The sequence below is a fragment of the Triticum aestivum genome, chromosome 3B (genome assembly GCF_018294505.1).
Source record: "Triticum aestivum cultivar Chinese Spring chromosome 3B, IWGSC CS RefSeq v2.1, whole genome shotgun sequence".
Classification (NCBI taxonomy): Eukaryota; Viridiplantae; Streptophyta; class Magnoliopsida; order Poales; family Poaceae; genus Triticum; species Triticum aestivum.
Genome location: NC_057801.1, coordinates 764258791 through 764283952, shown reverse-complemented (window position 1 = coordinate 764283952; position 25162 = coordinate 764258791). Strand labels below are relative to the sequence as shown.

The 25162-nt window shown below is 41.6% G+C and overlaps 2 protein-coding genes across 3 annotated transcripts; one reads left to right on the top strand and one right to left on the bottom strand.

Annotated features, from left to right (window-relative positions):
- Positions 1-528: 528 nt before the first annotated feature.
- LOC123066420 (putative B3 domain-containing protein Os03g0621600) lies at positions 529-3127 on the top strand. Of its 2 annotated transcripts, XM_044489507.1 has the most exons (6): positions 529-672; positions 855-991; positions 1313-1760; positions 1840-2027; positions 2340-2593; positions 2806-3127. In XM_044489507.1, exons 2-6 carry the CDS (start codon positions 875-877, stop codon positions 2837-2839), a joined length of 1041 nt encoding a protein of 346 aa, XP_044345442.1. In that variant the 5' UTR covers positions 529-672; positions 855-874; the 3' UTR covers positions 2840-3127. The 2 variants fall into 2 exon arrangements, with proteins under 2 accessions (XP_044345442.1, XP_044345443.1); XM_044489508.1 differs by lacking the exon at positions 2806-3127 and having other exon boundaries at positions 2340-2597.
- A 5900-nt stretch (positions 3128-9027) lies between these two features.
- On the bottom strand, positions 9028-17075 carry LOC123072279 (uncharacterized). Its single transcript, XM_044495847.1, has 8 exons — positions 16542-17075; positions 12658-12786; positions 12525-12613; positions 11810-11874; positions 10231-10486; positions 9945-10086; positions 9536-9840; positions 9028-9378 (listed from the first exon to the last, which is right to left on the bottom strand). The coding sequence occupies exons 2-7, from the start codon at positions 12734-12736 to the stop codon at positions 9818-9820; spliced, it is 654 nt and encodes a 217-aa protein (XP_044351782.1). The 5' UTR covers positions 12737-12786; positions 16542-17075; the 3' UTR covers positions 9028-9378; positions 9536-9817.
- Positions 17076-25162: the final 8087 nt, after the last annotated feature.

Below are 25162 nucleotides of genomic sequence, written 5' to 3'. Positions count from 1 at the left end.
GAAATAAAAATAACTTTTAAATATTCGCGTGTTATAAATGTATATTGTACTCCCTCAGTTTTTATTTACTCCGCATATTAACTTTGGTCAAAGTCAAGCTCTTCAAACTTTGACAAAATTTATAGACAAAAATATTAACATATACAATACCATTAGATTCATTGTTGAATGTACTTTCACATCATATAAACTTTTTATGGTAAATATTTATATTATTTTATATATATTTGATCAAACTTTACAAAGTTTGACTTCAGTAACTCTAATATGCAGAGTAAATAAAAACAGAGGGAGTACTTACAAATGAAATAACTTGCTACGCAACCTAAAAACATGTTCATTTATTATTTTAAAATATTCAAATATTTATCACAAAATTTCTGAATTGTAAAAGGATACTCACACGCAACCTCATCCGGTCACCCCCTCATGCACTCTCCCCAACGCATCCCTTGTCAAGTCTTGTCGCCTCTTACAGGCACACCTACTTTTTTTTTTGAAACGACAGGCACACCTACTAGTGGACATCTAGAAGTCAGAGAGGCGCTGGATCGTCTACTTGCCTAGTCTCTGACGTTTGGCTTTCTCCACTCTTTGGAGCGTTCTCCAGTCTCCCTCCCTCCCTCTCTCTCTCTCTCTCTCTCTCTCTCTCTGAATCTCCGATAATCACTGGTATGATTCAACTCTTCTCTCCCTCCCTCTGAAATACTGCAAGCCCTATAAAATAGAGGAGCTCTTTGTTTTACCTTCTCCCTGTTAGCTCCAATTTCCTCTTTTTTCCGACATGTTTTCTTCAACTTTGAGTTGGTACATTTTTAGCTAAAATATTTAGGCACGATTCGTTTTTGTTGTAGATCCATTCCGTGGTTAGGAGATGAGCAAGCCATGGAAGAAACGCAAGGAGCTGGATGAACATCGCTACTGGAACCACCCAGACGAGCAAGATAAGCATTTCTTCAAGGTTATGATTGGCGACTTCCATGAGAAAATGGTAAGCTATTTTCAGTTCAGCTCTGTTCTAGCCTCCTAGGGTAATTTATTTTCAGCTGGATTATGTTCTACTCCCTCTGTCCCATAATATAAGAACGTTTTTGACACTACACTAGTGTCAAAAATGTTCTTATATTATGGGACCGAGGGAGTACCTTTCTACGGAAACAAAAAGGGAACTTCTAGGAGCGAAACTGCATTACTTAATTCGGTCAGATCTGGGCAACTCTCTGTTCTCTCATGTTACTCTGTTTCACATCTGAAATATAGCAGAAAATTTAAGTGTCTCCTGACACAGTGTGTTTTACCTTGTTTCCTACAGGTCATACCAGATAGGTTTGTCCAACATTTCAGGTGGCAAACAGGACGAACTATTAAGCTAGCATCACGCCATGGTTACACTTTTGATGTTCAGATTACCAAGAATTTGGAGAAACTAGTCCTTGATTCGGGATGGAAGGCGTTTGCTCGTGCCCATGACTTGAGAACGGGGGACTTTCTTGTGTTCAAGTATGATGGCCACTCTCAACTGAAGGTTTTGATCTTTGGGCCGAGCGGTTGCGAGAAAATTCAGGCATGCAATCTCAAGAAAAATGCTGCTCCTGGTAAAGAATGGTGGGGAAACACTGCTGGCTTTGTAAACACTTGTCATGATCTTCCCATGAAATTTCCACATAGTGGAAGACAAATTAGGCCAAGCAAGGATACCTCAAGGCAGGGGAATGATATCATCAATGTCAGCTCGTCGAGCTCTGCTTCAGATTCAGCAGGTTATGATTCACAATGTCAAACCTGCCATATATTATGCCCCATAGAACTTCATATATGACTTTTATTTTCTTTGTTTAGGAGGTATTTCATCTTCAGAAGATGATCATTCCCTGCCAGGTTGTATCCTCGCAAATGGCACCCTCTTGAATCTAAATGAGGTGCAGAAGAAGCAACTTAAAGAAAAACTCAGAGCTATTAATTCCGAAATCCCCATTTATGGGTGTGTCATAAGGAAGAGCAGTATTTACGGAGCAACCCGTAGCCTTGTGAGTTAAAATCTCTGTTCTTGAATGGATACTGTATTGTTAATGACCGGTCAAGCTGGCTGTTTATCTTTGCATTTTACTTACAGAAACAATGTATGTCTTACCCAAGTGTTGTTGGCTTATTCTGCATATTGATTGAAGTTGTTTTTGAGTCATTGGGATAGAAAATTCTAGGTGGAGCAGATTGAAACTGAAAGAACTTTGCTACTAGACTACATAATGATAGTAGCATGGACGTGCAGATAGTCCACTACACCATGCTGTTTGTTTCGAATTAGCATTACTAAAGAAGACCCTTTCTCCCTTTACCAGGATATATCAAGAAAATATGCTGAAGTATACCTTCCATTTAAGGAACAAATGCTGACCCTTCAGCGCCATGGCAAGAAGTGGGAAGTGCGTTGTCGTGTTAAGAAGAACAAAAACAAAAGGCTCATGAGAGGATGGAAGCATTTTGCGCGTGGCAACAACTTGACGCTCGGAGATGCCTGCCTCTTTGAGCTACTAAGAAACAAGAAGAAGTATGTGATGAATGTCCATATCATTCACAAATCCCTTTACAAGAGGTGAAGTATAACATATTTCCTACCATTGGCACCAACTTTTGGCTTGGTGAATTACTGCATCAAGCATTGTTTTAACCCAAGAATTGTTTGCCAAAAGATTCTGGCTATCAGAAATTCCCTGTAATAATTTAGGAGTTATGAGCTCAAATCTAATTATGTTTGGGTTGCAGTCCATTGCATCATCTTTCTATCTCACTATACTCTCTCTCCAGGAAATGCGCATCTGAAGGAAAGCTGGCCACATGATTCAGTAAACAGAAGTAGTAAAAGGAGTTTTGGGTAAGGCCAGAAGAGTGGAGCACTGAAGCAAAGAGCTCAGAGTTCATAATAGAGCTTAAGTCCAGCTAGTTTCAGCTGCCTTTTGTGTTATCATGGATGTGATACTCTTAAGACCATATGTTTACCTTATGTTTAAGTGGATGAACTGTAGTGTCAGACAGGACAATATTATGTTAGAGGTTATTGCGCGGATGTAGTGTGGGTTATGTCAGGACAGAGTTACATTATGGTCAGTTGCTCAGTTTTGCTGTTGGTTGCAGTGCCTGGGATATACCTGGGTATCATATTGTCTATTGTGTGTGCTATAGATATTGTCATGAATAGGGACTAGAAAATCCTAAATTTGAATATCAGAAGTATTAATTCTGATAAAAAGTGAGTTGCACTAACAAGATTGAGGAAATAGGATGCACTGTCCTTTATCTTCAAGAAACAAAAAGAGATTTCTTTGATCACAGATGCTTAAAAGAACTTCTGTCTTAGAAGACTAATAAGTTGAATATCTGCCCTCTGTGGGGGACTCGGGAGGATTGCTCATCGTCTAGAATGATAATATATTCATAAGGGAAAAATATTCCAAAATAATTTTTCCTGTCTGTTTCATTTACTTCAATCCACAATGGTGATTCATGGATATTAACCAACGTTTATAGCCTTTGTCAGCAAGAAAAATTTCATTGATTGATTTCAAAGCATTACAATGCCAGATGATCAGAACTGAATCAGACATTAACTTCATTAGATATCCTGAAAATAGGAACAAAGAAGGGAGGATGGGACACACAAGATATGATGCACTTTAGTGAAGCCACCAGTCACTTCAGTGAGCTCCTTATAAAGAAAAAAATTATAGATGGAGCTATATGCAAGATATTTCTCTTCTTTCGCGTTTGGAATGGATTTTCCCATAGAAGCTTTGACCCTTCGTACCCAAATAATTTGGCTATCTCCCTAGCCAAGACCACTTTTGATCATATTCCATATGTACAAATTGGCAGTTCTATACCCAAGTGAAACTTATTCATATTTGAGCACTATTGGCTTGATCACCCAGATTTTCAACAGGTTGTCAAGAACATTTCGCATCATTCTGTCAATGAAGTGAATAGTGCAAAGGCCATTACTACTAAATTTAAAATTGTGGGCCAAAAAATTATCAAATTTATCAGAAGCGATTCAGAATACAAATACAGTTATTCACTTTTTTCAAAATCACGAGCATGTTTCAAATTCACGAACATTTTTTGGCATCATAAATATTTTGTGAATTCACAAACAAATTATGAATTCATGTTTTTTTTTAATTTGCGAACACTTTTTTGAATTGAAAACATTTTTGAATTCATGATTTTTTTGGAATTTAATGAACATTCTTTAAATTCACAAAAGAGTCTCAAATTCGTGAACAATTTTAAAATTATGAAAAAAAATCAAAATCACGAACATTTTTTTTGGAATTGCAAACATTATTTATGAATTCACGAACATTTTCGAATTCACAAACATTTTATTGATTCAAAAATATTTTCCTAATTTTTGAACAGTTTTTGTATTCACGGACATGTTTTTGTATTCGTGAATTTGTTTGAAATCTTGAACATTTTTTTTCCAATTTATGAACATTTTATGAAATATCAGATATTTTTTAAAATTCAGAACATTTTTCAAATAGAAATCCTGCAATAAAATTGGATTTGATATTTGTAAACAGTTCACAAAGTAAAAAAAATAGAAAGAAAATGAAACACAAAATAAAAAAGAAAGAAGAAAAACGAAAATAAGAGGGACGCCCAGCCCTTACATGGGCCAGCCCAGAATACACGTAGTGGGAACTCATACCGCCGCCAGCGGCTGTGCGTTTCATCGTTTTCTGCTGCGCAGGTCGCCAAATAGCCCTAAAACGCGCCTGTAACACCAGCCACACCGGGCAGGCGCTGAAGGTGAAGAGAAGAGGAGACAGAGAAAAGAAGCCTAACTGAATGCAGAGGAAAGGAGCTTAGCCCAACACAAGGACTGGCTTTTTTTCTTACATCAGCACAGGGACTGGCTAGATAGACATAAGAGTGAATTCTGAAAGAAAGAGAAAAAAAGACACATCTCTGAATTGGTTCCTGTAACCTGAATGAGTAAATTGCTCAAAACCACTACATTTGTGGTTAGGGTACACTCCTAAACCATCGCGTTTGCCGAAAATCACAAAAAACCATCAACTCTACAACGTGAGTAACAAATTGCATTAATTCGGAAATAAGCCACGTCTAATAGTGTTACTGACGGGTGTGACACGTCTATCGGGCTAATGTGGCCAAAACTAGTCCTAGTCAATGTGTTGACTTGCTGAGGTGGACTAGGTCCTACCTGCCAGCCTCACATCTCTCATTAGTGCAGAATCGGGCTATAGCACCGATTCGTAAGGCCCTTTAGTGCCGGTTCTGTAATCGGCACTAAAGGGTGGGGACTAAAGGTCCCCTCTTTAGTACCGGTTCTGCACGAACCGCCGCTAAAGGGCCCCGATGTGGCACGTACCAGCACCGGGGGCGGGGAGCCCTTTAGTACCGGTTGGTAAGAGAATCTCCAGCCGTTCGGCCCCCCAGGGCGCCGAAAAAGAGCGGCATGGGGTGAGCCGACGATAAACTCGGCGCTGGGGGCAGTTCGACACCCAGCCGTTGCCTCCCAGGTCGCCCCCGGCGCCGATTTTGGCCTAGTGTTCGGCCCAATTATGTCCAAAAACGGCCCGGTATCTGCGTGAATCGGCCCATATTCGGCGCGGTTCGACGTGTTTCAGCGTGAATTTTCGCATACAAATAAAAATCAATTAGTTCGTCACATAGTTCGGCATGGTTTGGCGTGTTTCGGTGTGTTTCATCACATAGATCAAATAGTTCAATACAAATTATATAGTTTAACAAATAAAAAATCAAGTTTCATCACACGTCATTCCCGCCCTCGCCCTTGAGCCTCCATAGGTGCTCCACCAGATCGTGTTGCAGTTCTTGATGCACCCGTGGGTCTCGGATCTCCTGACGCATATTGAGGTAGTCAGTCCAGTTTGCCGGTAGCTGGTGATCAACTTGGGCAAGAGGACCCTACTTGTAATATGGTTCAGTGTCAAACACTCGCTCTTCCTACTCGCTCTCAATGATCATGTTGTGCAAGATAACACAATAGTCATGATCTTCCACATTTGACCTTTCGACCAGGTCAGAGCAGGGAACCGGACAACAACAAATCGAGATTGGAGCACACCAAATGCCCGCTCGACATCCTTCCTGCAAGCCTCCTGAACCTTCGCAAACCAGGCGTTCTTTCCTCCTGGCACAGAGTTTGAGATGGTCTTCACAAATGTCGACCATCTCGGATAGATGCCATCAGCTAGATAGTACCCCTTGTAGTACTGCCACCCATTGACCTCGAAGTTCACTGGAGGACCTTCAACAAGCTTGGCAAAGACTGGGGAGCACTACATGACGTTGATGTCATTGTGAGTTCTTGGCATCCCAAAGAAAGAGTGCCAAATCCAGAGGTCCTGTGTGGTCACTGCCTCAAGTACCACACTGCAACCTCTTTTGGCGCCTTTGTACAACCCCTGCCAAGCAAATGGACAGTTCTTCCATTTCCAATGCATGCAGTCGATGCTTCCAAGCATCCCAGGAAATCCTCTTGCTTCATTCTATGCTAGGATCCGAGCAGTGTCTTCCGCATTGGGTGTTCGCAAGTACTGCAGTCTAAACACGGCCACCACTACCCTGCAGAACTTGTAGAAACACTCAATGGTGGTGGACTCGGCCGTGCGCCCATAGTCGTCGAGTGAATCACCGGGAGCTCCGTATGCAAGCATCCTCATAGCTGTCGTGCACTTCTGGATCGAGGTAAATCCAAGTATGCCGGTGCAATCCATCTTGCACTTGAAGTAACTGTCGAACTCCCGGATGGAATTCACAATCCTGAGGAAAAGCTTTTGGCTCATCCGATAACGGCGCCGAAATGTTTTCTCACCGTGCAATGGAGCGTCGGTGAATTAGTCCGAGTAGATCATGCAGTAACCTTCCAGACGATACCGGTTCTTTGCTTTCACTCGCCCAAGCGCCGAGCCACTTCGCCGCGGCTTTTCACTGCTCATGAGCAGGCCGGCGAGGGCGGCGAGCACCATGGATGCTCCTGCTCCTGGACGTCGGCTTCGGCTTCCTCCTACAACAACGCCGCGAGCGCCTCCTCATCTTTGGAGTCCATCGCCGGGCCGGGCAATTCACCGAACACCTTGCGGGCGAGGTAGGCGCAAGCCTGCCGGTGTATAGACCCTGCGCGGCCGGAACGCCGGAAAAGTAGCCCGGGCGGTGATGAAGAGGCTGCCTCGGCGAAACCCCTTCTTTTTCCTGGCGGGAGATGGTCTACCTAGCTGCGGCGGGCGGTGGACGACACCGGGATCGGCAGGGTGGCGCAGGGTGCCGGCCGAGCGCGGGGGGTAGGAGGCGAATTTGGACGGGTGGCTTGACTTTTCGCCTGCCAATGTGGCCCCATGAACGCTTTTCTCTTGCGCCGGGGTCCCCGAGTGTGTGTGTATATATATATATATATATATATATATATATATATATATATATATATATATATATATTATGGGCTATTCTGTTACGTGTAACAGAATATTATTCTGTTACCCTTTTTGAACTGACGGTTTCAGGCGGTTGTACTGATGATTTTCGAGCGGTTGAACTAATGCTTTCAATTTGTTTAATAGATCGTCTTCTTTAGTTCAAATTTTTTTTGCAATTTTTTTGTCGGAACGGGGCGTGTAATATATCGTTGGAAAGCTGTTGACAACTATAATTCAAGTATATTGAACGTTTTTGCAAAATAATTATGGTTTAAGAGCAGTTTGGTAAAAACCGTTTTTTTCAAAACCGAAAGTGCCAATCGTATTTGGGACTCAATTTTCAAATGGTTTGTCGGAATTGAGCAAATAAGATGGCGTTGGAAAGCTTGTGAAAATCCGCATATTCCATATATCTATTGGTTTTTTCTAATTCTATACGATTTAAAAGTAATTTGGAAATCGGCAAACTTCTGGGCAAAACGTATTTTCGCGATTTTTTGCAAACGGTTTGTCGGATTGACGCAAATAATAAGGCGTTGGAAAGCTATGAAAAATGCGCAACTTTTTTGTGTTGAAATGTTTTTCTAATTCCTTATGGTTTAAAAACGAATTCGAATATGGTCTAATTTGATTTCATACGCGATTTTTTTAAAAGTTTGTCGAAATGAGGCAAATAATATACGGTTGGATAGATATCAAAAATACGAAACTTAATCATGTTGAATGTTTTCTCAAAATCGCAACTGTTGAAGAGTAATTTTGATTACGGTGAGACCCATCGTGTTGTTTTCCCGTCCAAAAAACAGAGTACCCGTACTGATCTTTTGTGTGTGTTTATACTGATGTATTATTCACAGTAGTTTTGAATGGTTCCGAAAAAAGAATATTTGAACGGATGTCTGTATAATTTTGTACTGAGCGTATTTTCACATATTATACTTTACTCTGTTTTTTGGGTATAATTTTCCTCGTAGCTTTTCAACAGTTTACGGTATTTGCGTCCCCGAACTTGCATGGTTTATATCGTTGAACTGAATAATACTTCTAACAAAAAGAAAATGTTGTGTGTTTCATTTTTTGAACTCAACTTTGTTTTGCGAGGATGTTCTGGACTTCTCTTATTTTACCACTTGAACTTAACTTTTTTGAATTTTCGTTTTTATTTAACATTTTTTCAAAGCCAATGTAGTACCTCATGTTCAACTTTTTTTGTACTTATATGCCAGTAATAATAGAACATTTCTAACACATTTGTTTGTCAATTTGTGGACATCAACCAAAATAAGCAGGAGAGAGCACTATCGAACTGATAAAACTATTTATGTGTTCTTCTTTTTTAAGAACTCATTATGTAATACATACTGAATGGCCACACATATATGATATAATGAACTATAGGGCCTAAAAAGTGTAATGACAGTACATCTATAAAGGTCCACAAGATCACATGAAGCCTCTGCTATGAAATATACAAAATACTGACAAAAATTCACACTTTTGCACAAAGGGCATACTTCTGAACATGCTCAACGACACCCACTGAACTTGCGCAATTGACAGGTGGGAGCAAGCAGCAACTTTGAAGTATGCAAAGGCATCTTGTTTTTCAAAAAAAGCAGGAGCACATCTCCATATCAATAAATAGTTGTTGATCCATCAGCGAGCATGCATCACAAAGAAAATGTTGAAAGAAAAATCGGGTGGACCAGGTGGACTAGCTACACCTCCTCCTCTGGACTGATTGCTACGGCGAGGTGGAGCTGATGGAGGCAGAGATCACGAGCGGCGCCGGGATTTGGCCACTGCAGGGAATCCCAGCGACTACCAAGCCATCCTTGCTGTACTAACTATGGTGATGTATTTTGTACTGCCCAAAACACCTGCAAGATGAACTGAAAGGGAGCTCCATCACCTGCAAGATGAACTGAAAATGCCGACTAAGGGGACTTGAAGAATCACCAAATGTTGAACTGAATATACACAAGTGAAGGAGCATGAACGTCCACGGTAAATCTATGTTACACAAAAATAACTAAGCATATATGTCTATAAGTTGAAGGGTAACAGACCTCAAGATAGCAGCAGACTTCCAATATTCATCTATTTTTGAGCTGTTGCCTTTTATTTTATTTTTCGACGCATCCTGCAAAAAGAAATGGACCAAAATTTCAAAGATGAACTGAAAAAGGCTAACATAATTCAGTCGAGATGGATGTGGAAAATGATGAGCATCCCTTATGGCTATCAAACAAACAGCTTGAACTGCTCGCCGGCTGCCACTTATGGCTATCAATCATGCAAAATCCTGACCAAAAGAACACATTTTCTGATGAAACAAAACTCTTAACTTGCTACATGACCATCTTTGAACCTCCTACAAGAACAGAATATATATGATACATCATTTTTTTCCGCTTGTTCAATCATGCACCCAAAAAATTAGAACACAACAAAATATCAGTTGTTTGGCTCCCAAACCTCTTGCATATATTTTCTTGAACTGATGTTCTTTTTGTAATTGAACTGTTGTTGAATGAATGGTCGCTGATGCGCCGATGAGTCTATTGTGCTCCGGAAATTTGTCTGCATCCCTGAGTAAATAGATTTTCTTTTTTGCTTCCTGCAATTTATTTTTGCATGGGTCAGAGTAACTCCAATGCAGCAGCCACATATTTTTGAATCTTTTCTTGTTCTCTGTATTTTTATGTGGTTTCTTATATGAACCTTTTGAATATCTGAATTCCTCATGATGATATCGTCGAACCTTTTTAGATGATGATGTTGAACTTGTGTTGAGTACATCAGGGATAACTTCCAGTCTTGAGAGAGACCAGTGCACAAAAATAGGGAGGTGCATTGGAGTGAGACGGCCAACCACCACATGGCAGCATCTAGGGGCGGAGCAATGGACGGCTTGCAGCCAGCTCTTCAAGGGACCAGTGGTGGAGCACCGAGGTGGACTGTTGAGCTGGGTGACGAACGGGAATAGAGTTGAGGAGTGTCGTTGACCGTCGTTGACCCTGGAAAGCAAGAAATGTGAATCAAGACGGTTAACTAGTTGAAGTAAGATAGTCAACTAACTGATTGCAATAAAGAGTCTAAATCACTTTTCTTCTGGTGGAAGTGGAGGAATGATTCAAAAAATACATAAATTCCTTTTTATTAACAAAAAATAACTACAACGACCAGGAATACAAAATGCACTGTACATGCAGAGAGTAAACATACAACTCCCATTCTAAAAAAATAAAACTTAATAGCTCTCAGAGTTTGAACTATTGTACACTTTTTTGTCGAACTGATGCAAAAAAAACCCATGTAGAAAATTGTCATACAATACAACCGATGAACCAAACTGATTCAATAACACAAATCGAACTTCTATATGTGCTTATTTTTGAACTGATAATATAAATAGACAGTGAACTAGTAGACCTAGTGTGTTTTTCTTTTTGTACAGAGTGTATGTTTTACGAGCTACACATGCAAGACATACATGATAACTTGTTCATAAAAGCATTTGAATCGTGTTCAAGCACCCACATGAACACAATAAAAATCATCAGCATTTGAACCTCAAAATGGACAATAGCAACATTTTTAGCAACAAAAATTTGACAACAATCAACATTATAAAAACAACAAGCACAGTAGTGCAGCAACATACACATTCATCTCCTAAATCACTTGCTGTAATGCTTTCTACAGGTTAGTCGCATCCGTTTCAAGCGGTACCAGCCTGCATCCCATAGCCCAAGTTACACATACAGTCTGGTGTAGGGCCATCGTTTCAGGGTGCATGGTATCACTGACCTCACTGACCTCCTCAAGATGATGACCTTGTCCCACTACGACAGCTAACCGGTTATTAGAATATCAGCAGAATGTTACATTTGCTGAGAGGTTTATGCTTCAAGGTCAATAAGCATTTTCTTAATTAACAGAATGAGAAAAGAAACTATAAATGAGCTTCATACTATGAACGAATGAGCATAAAAATATTCTCTATGCTACAGACTAAAAGAGATTCCAGTACTAGAATGACTCAAGAAGAATTTAAGATTTGTAGCAGCACACGCACCAAACTTACTGATTTTTTCTTGAACTTATTTTAGGCGATTGCATCAGTACTAGAATGTCTAGACAAATAGTTCAGATTTGTAGCAGCACACACGAGAAACTTACAGAATTTTGTAAAATAAAAAAAAACTTACAGAATTTTGAAAACTGAACTGACAATTTTTCTGCACATGCACCCAACAATTTTCACTTCTACAACAGTATGCATAAGTACCAAACAACAGTATGCTCATAAACCATTTTTTACGGCGGTGTCGGCTCACTCCGTGCAACATCTCTGAACTCGGTGTATGCGAGCTGTAGAACTTCCTGGCCTTCCAAACTTGTACTGAAGATATGTACCAAACAACAGTATGCATAAGTATCCCGAAGACATACAAGAGCTACACACAGCCGTGAGTTACCAAAAAACACAACAGTTTGTGCATTTTTATAAAGCTTTTATATGCATAACACAATGACATTTTTTTGGCACTACTTCTGCATTTTTAGACATGCCATGCTAGAAATAACATGGTAATGGAAGTGAGTGAAATCAGATAAGATTGGTGAACTATGAAATGCACACACACCTTCAAGGCAAAAATGCCAGCCATCTACAGTAGCTCAATAAGCTAATTCTTCCTAAAACAGTTCCTTGAAATTCCTAAAACTTCAGAACAACAATAGCTATTTTTTCCTTGTCGAGAAAACAAGCAGTGACACTAGCAATTAGCAGCACTCTCGATTCGAAATGCAACCTATTTAGCAAGATTCTTAGTTACAGTTGAAGTCAGAAGAGAGCATTCACCTAAATTTAGCCAACCCAAAGTGTTGTGTCATATAAAAAATGTGGAGTTGTTATATGTGTAAAATTTGTTGTCACTGGAAACTAAGAAGCAATGTACCGAACATAATCTAAGTGGAACTAAATAACTTGTACTGATGAATAAACAAAGGGGCTAACCTTAATGCAAACTAGTCTCTACTTTCTACAACCTTTTGTTGGACTGACGAACTGGAGGTCCTCAACCCCGAGGCTCCTTCTACAGGTTCCATTGTTTGCCGCTCAATCGCAATCCATGGTGTTAGAGCGGGGCACGTCCACGACGACGGCATTGAACGGCCTGGGGTGGAGGCGATGGACTTCTTGCACGCGGCGGCGGCGTAGCTACATCGGGAAGGAGGCCGAGTGGTGGCGGGAGGAGCATCACCGGTTGCCGGAGGGCAGCGCCCGAGATATGACAGCAGGATGAACGAGGAAGTCGGGAGAATCGATTTTAACCCCCCCCCCCAGCTCACGCGCCTTTGATCTTAAGCCCCTTTATTCATTTGCCTTTCTCTCAAGCCCCCGATGCGGCCTAATTTTGGCTCGCTTGCCCCTCCAGCGCTGTTATCTATTCATTTAGCGCATAAGAAAAGAATCTGGACTTAACAAATTTGAAAATGCCAAATCTGCCCTCGTCCAGTTTTCGTCAAACGCACGAGACAAAGGCCCGAGGCCTGGCCCGTTCTTCATTCTATCTTCCCTTCCCGACTTGACCTAGCCACCAGCCGCCAGTCGCCAGAGCCGCTGCGCCCGCCATCCGCCGCCCTACTCCGCCGCGTTTCCCCCATCCGCCGCCTCCCATCGCTGGCCCAAGGTAAGGCAACCTCTTCCCGTTTGTATTTTTCACAGATTTTGTGCTCTTCTTCTTCTGGTACAGTTTCTAAATCGTGGAACCCTAGGTTTTGTGTGTGATTTGCATGGGATTTGAGTGGGAGGGGCTGGATTGACTAATGGGTGTGATGGATCTGAAAAGGTAACATCATATTCCCCTGTTCTAATTGATGTATGCATGAGTTTTGGTGTGTGCATTTTCTGATTTTTTCTGTCTATATTGAATAGGATCGATGCAATGTCTGTGCATGATTCTAACCAATCCAGTGTGATAAACCTAACCACGGGGGCGATCTCAGGCAATGAAGTAGAAAATGGTAGTGCTACTATTGATTGGTCAAGCCTTGTGATTGAACCAGAAAATGATGGGGATGAAAAACCGCCGGACGAGAAAGCCATGTTTGCTCTGCTTGGTTTAAAAACAGAGCCGGATGAGAGAGCAACTGAGCTTCATTCTACTCCTGATGTGGAGTCTGACCTACATGATATCAAAGATGCAGATATTGTTGTTGATGATATGGCTCTAGAGGAGCCACTTATTGCCTGGGATGAACGAAACCCAGCCATGGATATAGGGACACCTTATCCTAACATGGTTGAATTTAGAAAGGCTTTAAAACAGTGGGCGGTCAATGGAGAGTTTGAATATGAAACCAAAAAAAATGAGCCAGGGAGGTTTCGGGCTTTTTGCAAAGGTCAATCCATAATAGGTGACCCTTGCAAATGGGCTTTAACTGCTAGTTGGCAAAGGGATGAAAATTGTGTGATGGTAACTGCCTTTTTGTGCTTTATATGTTTCTTGCTTCATATGTTTCTTGCTTCATTTTTTACTTCATTTTTTTGTCATAGTAATAACCTTCAGATCTGTACCATTTCTTGTTGTAGGTTGTGAAGCACCAAATGGAGCATATTTGTAGTTCAACGAGTGGAAAAGTGACTAGAATGACATCTCAATCATGGGTTGCCGACAAGGCAGTAGCTATGTTGAAGAAGGATCCAACCGTTGGTGCTGTGAAGATACTTAAAGACTTGCAAGATGAGCATCATGTCACACTTAACTATCACACAGTGTGGAAAGGCAAACAAAAGGCAGCAACCGGCTTATATGGGAGTTGGGAAGAAAGTTTCAGGATGTTGTACAACTACAAGGCTGAAATAGAATTGAGGTCTCCGGGGAGTATTGTTGAGATTGATACGACCACACATGAAGGTGAAGTGCATTTCAGCAAGCTATTTATCGCTTTCAAGCCTTGCATAGATGGTTTTGTGAATGGATGTAGGCCATATATTAGCATAGATTCAACTCATTTAAATGGAAAGTGGAATGGTCAGCTAGCTGTAGTCACTGCATTGGATGGTCACAATTGGATGTTCCCGGTGGCGTATGGCTTTATTGAGTCTGAAAATGGAGATAATTGGGCTTGGTTCATGAATCAAGTGAAGAAGGCAATAGGGGACCCTCCGGTATTGGCTGTTTGTACTGATGCTTGCAAGGGTCTTGAAAATGCTGTTAAGAAGGTTTTTCCTCAAGCTGAGCAGCAAGAGTGCTTTAGGCATATGTGGCATAATTTTCAAAAATATTTTCATGGTGATGTGTTTGGAAGGTTGTGGCCTGCTGCTAGGGCATATAGGCCGGAAGAATATCAACATCACATGGCAAAGTTATTTGATGCATCTGAGAAAGTATATCCTTACCTTAGGGATTACCATAGTCTGTTATGGATGAGGTGCATGTTCAACCCTGCCATCAAGTGTGACTACATAAATAATAATCTCGCCGAGTGCTTCAACGCTTGGGTGCGAGAAATCAAGGACTTGCCGATTGTTCAGCTAGCTGACAAGATTAGAGAGATGATTATGGAACTATTTAGAAAAAGAAGAATGATTGGAGAAAGATTTACAGGGATAATACTTCCATTTGTCATACACCAACTAAATGCAAAGACTCGAGGACTAGGTCATCTCAAGGCTAAAGCATCAGCTGATTGGAGTGGGGAAGTGAAAAATGCTAACAAAGAGGATGAAATACATGTGGTCAAAACTCTCACACATGAGTGTACATGTCTGCAATGGCAGCACACGGGCAAGCCTTGCGACCATGCACTAGCCTTCATAAATGTCTTGCAAGCTCGCAACTTTGTTAACATGGAGGACTATGTACATGAGTACTACTCAGTTAGCAGATTTAGGGCAGCATATGAAGGTGTAATTGAGCCCCTTACGGACAAGAATCAATGGCCACACGTGGACACGGGCTTTGTGTTGCGTCCACCAATTCCAATAGGCAAGAAGAAAGGTGCTGGAAGAACAAGAAAACAGAGGATAAAGAGTTGGTGGGAAGGTGGATCAAGGAAAGGATCCTTGAACAAATGCAAAAAATGTGGGGAGATAGGACATAGAGAAGCTGGTTGTCCTCAAAATGGAACAAAGAAAAGGTACATAGTAGTACTTGTTGCTGTTTTCTATCTATAATACCATGGTTCTTTTACATTAAAATAGTTCTAATTGCTTCTTTTTGTAGGAAAAGTAGGGGGAAAAAGAATCCATCTCCATGGTTTGGTGTTTCCGTTAGCAATGCAGTTCCATCTACACCAACCAAGAGCAAGAATGATGCCACTTGTAGCAGTCCTGGAGCTGTCACAAGAAGCCAAGCTGCAGCTCAAGCTAGTCCTGGACCTGTCACAAGGAGCCAAGCTGCTACCCCACCACCAAAACCTCCAGCAAAAGGAAAGAAGAAGAAAATGACACCTAAGAGGAAGAAATTAAGCGACCTGTGAGCTTGTTTGTGGCTGTGATGAACTTGGCTGTTAGTGGAGACTCACTTTTATTGTTCTGTATGTGAGATGCAAACTCACTTTTATTTGGTCTGTAAGTGAGGTAGAGACTCACTTTTATTTCCTATGTATGTGAGGTAAAGACTCACTTATTTTGCTGTCATGAAGTCCTGTAGAACATGGCTGAATTATTCTCTATGCTATCATTGAATCATTGTGACCCTATATTATTTCCAGTCTGTTTGTGTGGAAGCCTATTGATTACAGCAAGATCATGATTTTTTCTGAAACATAGCACACAGCTTTAGAAAATCATGTCATTTCTTATTTGGCCAAAATATTTTTTGGAGCATGTTTGAAAATTCGGACAAGGTACAGAGACGTGCCTTTCAAATAGAGGGGTACTTTTGTCTATTCCTATTTCTATATGTTAGTTATATACTAACAAAGTTGTTAACAATGCCAAAGGGGGGTACCAGCAACAAGTAGACAGAACTGGGGGTTGAGAGAAAGGCAAACGAACAGAGGGGCTTAAGATCAAAGGCGCGCGAGCTGGGGGGGTTAAAATCGATTCTCCCCGAGGAAGTCGGGAGTGCACGATGGAGGTAGGTGGCGGGCGTTGGGGAAGGAGGAGTGCGGTGCGCGGGGAAGGGAAGTGGTCGGCGCGCGGTGGAGAGAGGCGGTTGGCGCGGGGAAGGAGGGTGGCGGCGTGCGGTGGAGGGAGGTGGACAGCACGGGGGAAGGAGGAGGGTGACGCGCAGTGCGGAGAGGCGCTCGACGCGAGATAAGGGGGAAGGGGCGGCGCGGGGCAGGGAAGTCGCCGGCACGGGGGAAGGAGGGGGGCGGCGCATAGGGCAGGGATGCCGCCGGCGCGGGGGAAGGAGGGGGCGGCGCGCGGGGCATGGAGGTCGCCGACGCGGGGGAAGGAGGGGGCGGCGCGCTGGGAGGGGCGGCGCGCGGGGCATGGAGGTCGCCGGCACTGGGGAAGGAGGGGGGCGCGCAGGCAGGGATGCCGCCGGCTCCGTGGAAGGAGGCGGCGACGGTGGGGTGCGTGGGTGCGGGAGATAAGGGAAGGGCTGGTGCTGGGTGTCCTTTTTTCTCGAGTGGTACCGTTCGGGCTGTTGGGCTCAATTTGGGAATTTGCCGATCGCTCCTATATACGGCCGAGGGTAACAGAATAATATTCCGTTATGGGTAACTATATATATATTATATATACACACACACACATGTATATATATATAGTTAGGTATATATACAATTTCTCCTACATGTTGTCTTGAGAGCCAGTGACATTTGCCTTGGTGCCTTCGGAGCATGATGACAATTAGGAGTGGTTCATGGGCGCGGTAGCGGGTAATGGTATTCCCCTTGGGATCTATGATCTGGTCGAGCAAAAATCCCGTTATTTCCTCTTGAAGTGCTCGTATGCGCTCCTTTGGTAGGAGCATCTCCCGCACCTCATTGAACTATTAAGAAGGAGATCAATATGCATGTGTATTAGTTGTGTGACTAGATATGAATAATGATGTAAAAAATGTGAATAGTGTTCTGTCAAATATACCCATAGCTGTCTATTAGATTTGGTCCTTTCAGACGCCATCATGCGAATGTTCTCTGTTGACATCGATTTCAGTCAAAAGTAAAATATGGCGCATAGATATTATTCAAATAAAATCATTTACATAAATGAAAAAATACTGAGTTGCCGAATACGCGGATAAAAAATATCATGACGAATTCCCGCAGCGCCGCTCAATATAAAACAACATACCTGGAAATAAAAGATAAGGAACAATATCATCGCATAAATTAGAGGACACATGACTTTCATACACATACGCCATCATCAACCGCGAAATTCCAACATTGACTCAAATTCAAAGTTTCATAGACGACGCTAATATTGCCAAAATGCTATATCATATTTATGAGCATTATTCTGTCATCGCTAAAAAAATATTTGCACAGTAATGTTCACGTAAAATGACATGCCGCGCGACAGTGTATAAAAAACGGCAAGTCAATCATGAACTATATATCAGTGAAAAAACAAAGATGCTAGACATACAAAGATTTACAAGCTTTTACAAACTCTTTTCATCTAACAACCAATCACAAATCTCTCCCCTTTGATTTTCAGGGAGTGGGCCGTCCTGCTCACCTGTTGACCAATGAAAACTAACCCACCTTGTAAAAGTTTGTAAACTGTTTGTACGTGTAGCATTGCCGGTGAAAAAAAGCTTCCCCACAGTCTAAATCTGACCAAGTGCACTTATACGGAATAGCTACGGACATGCATGCATATCCTATTCCATCAGCCGATCGCATGCAAGCACGCCCAAAGCCCACGCGTTAGAGCATGGTTAATAATACAACCAACAACCGGCTATAAGGAGTTGCCATGTCATCTATAGCCAACCTTGTAGCCGGCATGTACAATAGTGAGTTTTATATGTGTACTACCTCATTAGTAGCTGGCCCACCTTATAACCTCACAAAGCGTCTTGGGTCTCGTGCTAGAGCCAGCTACTAACCAAGAGCCCGCTTCTCTTCTCTTTCTCTTCTCTCTCCTCCAACTAAGCAAAAATATAATATTCTAGTCCTTATAGCCTGCTTATGTCATCTTGTTGTACTTGCTCTTATGTGGTCTAATTAAGCCCAGCTGATGGGACATTGTGGGTATTTAGTGATTAAACAAATAAAAAAGGGGGAGGCAGCCACGCTCCCACGTTCGTGAACACGATCCCACGATCAGAACGTGGGCAGGCGCACGTCCAGCCAGCCCTCCGTTGCTTCCCTCCGTCCCTATAAATACCAGGTCGCTCGACTACTCTCGGGTCGCTCATTTTTCCATCCACACGCCGTCGCTGCTGCTGCTAGCTCGTCATTCATCAACCACTCGATCATTCATCCATCCATCACTCACGCACATACATACGTTGCTAGCTTCGTTGCCGCCAGCCGTCCGCTCACCATCGTCGCCGCCGGCCATCCGCTCGCCATCGTCTACACACTCGTCGCCGGCCGTCCGCTCGTCGTTGTCGTCACCGTCCGTCCGCTCGCCGTCATCTACATACGTCGCCGGCCGCACGGCTCAGCATCTGCACCGCCCACAAGCTACTACATGTCGATCGTGCTCGCCCGCATCACTTCCTCACACGTAAGGTGAGAATACATGGCTACCTCCTTGCTCCCTTCTTGATGCATTCCTCTTGCATCATATGTCTGAAGTAGTTGGTGTTCTACGATCGCTCCATATAGCACACCTAGTTTGGTCTCATGGGGTCTAGCACCCCTTGTTGATACAAACCATGGTTACATTATGATCATCTTGTTTTGGTCTCATGAGATCATGCATCTCACACTAGTGCGGAACCGGCCTTTAGTGCCGGTTCGTGACGGCCTTTAGTGCCGGTTCGTCAACCGGCACTAAAGAGTGGGGACTAAAGGTCCCCTCCCTTTAGTACTGGTTCGTCACGAACCGGCACTAAAGTGCCACCACGTGGCATGAGCCAGGCCCGGGTGCGTGTAGGACATTAGTACCGGTTGGTAACACCAACCGGTACTAAATGTTTGGGTGTTTTTTTTCTATAATTTTATGTTTTCAATTTAATTTAATGATTGTTTTACATTATAATGAGTTGTTAAATCATCAGGTGAAAGTATCGCGGATTAGTTTTGACTGAATGCATTGGATCTAGCTACTAGCTAAGTGATCAAATATAATATATATTGATATGGCAGGTGATCAAGTATAATATATATGGATATGGCATATACTTGATCACTTAGGTAGGATCCATCCAGCTGAAACTAATCTGCGGTTTCTTTCAATAAATGATATAATAACTCATCATCATCATCATATTTATAAAAACTGTTGCATCATATCATCAACATGAGTATATATATACTCTAGCTAGCTAGCTAAAAATCACCGTAGTCGTCATTATCACTATTTAATCATCATAGTCATTACCGCTATCTAATCACCACCAACACTAGCTTAAAGAAGAAACATTCACTTGTACCAGAAGCAAAAATATCATCAAGTTTAACATGATTGTCATGATATTATAAGCGTTCATATATAACACCACAAAAGCAAATCACTCTTTGAGATTAAGTTCAGAACGAAGAACACGGACATGAAAGGACAAGTACTAAGAGCATGAACTAGCTAAATCACTCTTGGTGCTCTCTCTCAGGTAAAATAGCATAGAACATGTATAGCTCTCCTGATTCGTCATACTAGAGCATGCAGATGAACCTGTCTCCTAATCGTGCGCTGGGCTTCTCATTACTGCCCCCTAGTACTTCTCTGCAATCGTTAACAATTTTCCTCCAATCTTTCACTATTAAGCATTCATCGCTTCTAGAAATTCTGAATGCACTCATGTGCAATGTAGGATATCTTGGCCGTAAGCTAACAATTGACATGCGACCTTTAGTCTCGATCCCCTGAGGCACAACTGTCATCGGGAGTCCCCGTTGAAGAACATCGTATAGTACTTAATTAATATACTTAGCAATGAAAGTTTAGCAAAAAAATTATGTATGCAAAAGATGCATTGAGGACAAATAGTAAAAATCTTACCATCATTCCTAAATAGATGTGACCGTAGTTCAATACGATCACTATTGGTCGCACGTTTTGAGTACTAACATTTCTAAGTGCAGGAAGAAAATTTTTCTTGACAGTATGAAGATCCTCAAGCCATGAAACATAATAACTTATCTCCTTGCAGTTTAGTTTAGCTCCGGTACAGTAGTAGATTCTGTCTACCAAGCACCGGACATGTTTGCTTGAATGGAAATAAGCTGTCAATAGAAATTAGTTGTCAATTATTTTTGAATAATCAATATCAAAGACAAAAATATAGTTGATAAGAACTCACATAATGGTATAACTGAAGGCGTCTGCACATCGACCCATATGTCTCTATTACCTTCAATATCATCTTCCGGACGAATATCAAAGGTGATAACCATATCAGCCTCAAATGCATAAGCCTTGCATAGTGCTTGCCAAGTTTACATTCAAAATAGGTGTACGTGTTTGCATTGTATACTTTGACGTTGAAAGTATAACCATGCTCAGTTTTCAGGTAAACTCTCTTTACCTCCATAGTTTCCATAGCATTGAAACCTATCTTATCCAAGACAAAAATACTTGCATGGCAGGGGATGCGCTAGTAGAATAGTGAAAATTAAAAATTATAAGTCAGACAAATGAAGCATATATAAGTCATGCTTAATTACGAAAACAGACTTGTCATTTTGACTTATTGTATCGAATTCGAAGGTCTCATCCAGCTTGATGCTAAATCGCCTGTCATCAACAAGGAAATTTTTGTCGCACAGGCCACGCTGGTCTTCACAGTATTCACACATAATGAAATCTTTTCCGTCGTCAGATGACATGTTCTATGTTCATATAGGCGAAACATTAAACACTTACTAATTCAATTAATTCAACTAATTCAACTACTTCTATTAATTCAACTAATTCAACTAAGCATTTACTAAAAATAAACTTGTTCTATTAATTTTCTTATTAAAATAAACTAGTTTTATTAAAATCTCATATACCTAAATTTTAATTAGTTCAAATAATCTCATATACCTAAATTTTCTTACTAAAAATAAACTAGTTCTATTAATTCAACTAGTTCAACTAAGCATTTACTAAAAATAAACTAGATATATTAATTCAACTAGTTCAAATAATCTCATATACCTAAATTTCTTACTAAAAATAAACTAGTTATATTAATTCAACTAGTTCAAATAATCTCATATACCTAAATTTTCTTACTAAAAATAAACTAGTTCTATTAATTCAACTAGTTCAAATAATCTCATATACCTAAATTTTCTTACTAAAAATAAAGTAGTTCTAATTCATCTAACATTAACATTCTAACATTCTAAAAATAAACTTGTTATATTAATTAATTCATCTAAACAATAGAAAACAGAAAATAAGTAAAAATATATATGTGTGTGTGTATAGTACTGTGTGTGTATGTGTGTACGTACATGTGTGTGTAGTGTGTGTGTGTGTGTGTATGCGTGTGTGTATGTGTGTGTATACGTGTGTGTATGTGTGTGTGGGGGGGAGGGGTACGATCGAGCGGGTGTACGGACGACAGGGGCGGCGAGGACGGCGAGGACGGGCGGTGGTGACGACAGGCAGTGGGGGCGCGCGGCGACGACGGGGACGGCGACGACGGGCGGCAGGGGCGGCGAGGGCGGAGGGGACGGCGACGACGGGCGGCAGGGGCAGCGAGGGCGGCGTGGACGGCGACAACATGCGGCGGGGGCGGCGATCAAGGGCGGCGGGGGCGACGGCGCGTCGGCGTCGGCGTCGGCGATAGATCGATGTTGCGCGATGGAGACGAAGTGTGGTCGATGATGGAACTAATTTTTCGTAAGTGTAGTACATATAGGAGGGGCCTTTAGTACTGGATGGAGCCACCAACCGGTACTAAAGGACAATTTGGCCAGCCCAAGCGGCGGGAAACGAGGGCCTTTAGTACCGGTTGGTGGCTCCAACCGATACTAAAGGGCACACATTAGTACCGGTTGGAGCCACCAACCGGTACTACTGGTCGTGCGCTGCCACCCGCAGTGCACTATTTTTAGCCCACCTAGCCGAGCGAAGGGCAGCCACACTAGTTTATAAACCCAGCCGCGGCTGCCCTTTGGAACTCCTCTATATAGCAGGCTTCTGGGCCTAACTAGGGCGCGCTGCCGGCCTTTCTGGGGCTGAATTTGCACACCATAGGTCTGGCAGGCCAAATTCTCCTTTAGTACCGGCCCAATTTGGCCCCAACAATTTTTTATATAATTTTTTTTCTTTTCTGCATTATTTATTTTCTTCTATTTATTTTTGAGTAATTTTTTATATAGTTTTTTCTTTTCTGCTTTATTTTTTTCTTCTATTTATTTCTTAGTAGTTTTTTTGCTGTATTTAGTTTCTTTGTGAATATTTTTGCTTTATATAATTTTTTTTCTTTTCTGCATTATTTATTTTCTTCTATTTATTTCGGAGTAATTTTTTTATATAGTTTTTTCTTTTCTGCTTTATTTTTTTCTTCTATTTATTTCTAAGTAGTTTTTTTGCTGTATTTAGTTTCTTTGTGAATATTTTTGCTTTATATAGTTCTTTTCATGCGAAACCCTGATAATCAGAAAGAGATTGTATAGTTTGTACACGAAGTTCGTCCAGTTTTTGCCGTGACCCTCTCTACTCTTTCGCACATGATATGCGGGTGAAATGATGATACCTTCAACATTTTTAAAGTTTGTTTTGTAGCGATTTTCATTTTCACGGTCATTTATCTCTAATCTAAACAAATCGGTGACTGAAAAACAGCAAATGATACCAAAACGTGTTGGAAATTGATGACGTCGCTTCGAATGCTGCATAATGCCGGCTCAAAAAAAGTCTGGAGTTCAAATAAGTTAAAAAAATGAAGTGCCCGTGTAACTGATGAGTTCTCGTCCGAAACCCTGATACTCCGAAAGAGATTGTCCAGTTTGTACACATGTAAAAATATATATCAAAAATACATTGATTATCAATGATCTTTTAGTGTACAATCTGAATTGTCAATATGAGTCCTCAACGGTTTAGAAACCGGTGAAGACTCATATTGAGTCCACAAATTATACACATAGAGTTCAATAAAGACCAAATGCTTGTGATAGTTTGAAAAGTAACATATTTAAATTGCGCATCTAAACGCAGAAAAAATACATTGATCAGTACCGCCTTTCAGCCAAAACACGCTACTGCTAAAGAGAAGTACATAAAAAATACATTGATCATCAATGATCTTTTTGTATAGAATCTAAATTGTCAATAGAAATCTACCGCCGATTTAAGAACCGGCGAAGACTCCTATTGCAGCCAAAGATCCTACACATAGAGTTCAATGAAGACCAAATGCTTGTGATAGTTTGAAAAGTAACTGACACGTCTCCAACGTATCTATAATTTTTGATTGCTCCATGCTACTTTATCTACTGTTTTGGACTATATTGAGCTTTATTTTCCACTTTTATATTATTTTTGGGACTAACCTATTAACCGGAGGCCCAACCCAGAATTGTTGTTTTTTGCCTTTTTCAGTGTTTCGAAGAAACAGAATATCAAACGAAGTCCAAACAGAATGAAACCTTCGGGAACGTGATTTTCTCATCAGATAAGATCCAGGAGACTTGGACCCTCCGTCAAGAAAGCCACGAGGCGGTCACGAGGGTGGAGGGCGCGCCCCTCCCCCTGGGCGCGCCCCCTACCTCGTGGGCCCCTCGGAGCTCCACCAACGTACTCCTTCCTCCTATATATACCTACGTATCCCCGTATGATCAGAGGAGAGCCAAAAAACCTAATTCCACCGCCGCAACCTTCTGTATCCATGAGGTCCCATCTTGGGGCCTGTTCCGGAGCTCCGCCGGAGGGGGCATCCACCACGGAGGGCTTCTACATCATCACCATGGCCCCTCCGATGAAGTGTGAGTAGTTTAGTTCAGACCTTCGGGTCCATAGCTAGTAGCTAGATGGCTTCTTCTCTCTTTTTAGATCTCAATACAATGTTCTCCCCCTCTCTTGTGGAGATCTATTCGATGTAATCTTCTTTTTGCGGTGTGTTTGTTGAGACCGATGAATTGTGGGTTTATGATCCAGTATTATCTATGGAAAATATTTGATTCTTCTCTGAATTCTTTTATGTATGATTGAGTTATCTTTGCAAGTCTCTTCGAATTATCCGTTTGGTTTGGCCAACTAGATTGGTAGTTCTTACAATGGGAGAAGTGCATGGCTTTGGGTTCAATCTTGCGGTGTCCTTACTCAGTGACAGAAAGAGTTGCAAGGCACGTATTGTATTGTTGCCATCGAGGATAACAAGATGGGTTTTTTATCATATTGCATGAATTTATCCCTCTACATCATGTCATCTTGCTTAAGGCGTTACTCTGTTTTAACTTAATACTCTAGATGCATGCTGGATAGCGGTCGATGAGTGGAGTAATAGTAGTAGATGCAGAATCGTTTCGAACTACTTGTCTCGGACGTGATGCCTATATACATGATCATTGCCTAGATATACTCATAACTATGCTCAATTTTGTCAATTGCTCAATAGTAATTTGTTCACCCACCGTAGAATACTTATGCTCTCGAGAGAAGC

Bases quoted from the DNA above. Each gene is read 5' to 3' on its own strand.
- LOC123072279 (XM_044495847.1), bottom strand. From the start codon at position 12,736: ATGCTCCTCCCGCCACCACTCGGCCTCCTTCCCGATGTAGCTACGCCG. The intron at 10,087-10,230 runs GTTCGACGATAT...AATAAATTGCAG, and splicing joins CAACATCATCATCTAAAAAG to GAAGCAAAAAAGAAAATCTA. The intron at 9,841-9,944 runs GTTTGGGAGCCA...CTGTTCTTGTAG, and splicing joins CAAGAAAATATATGCAAGAG to GAGGTTCAAAGATGGTCATG.
- LOC123066420 (XM_044489507.1), top strand. From the start codon at position 875: ATGAGCAAGCCATGGAAGAAACGCAAGGAGCTGGATGAACATCGCTAC. The intron at 992-1,312 runs GTAAGCTATTTT...TGTTTCCTACAG, and splicing joins GCGACTTCCATGAGAAAATG to GTCATACCAGATAGGTTTGT. The intron at 1,761-1,839 runs GTTATGATTCAC...TTCTTTGTTTAG, and splicing joins CTCTGCTTCAGATTCAGCAG to GAGGTATTTCATCTTCAGAA.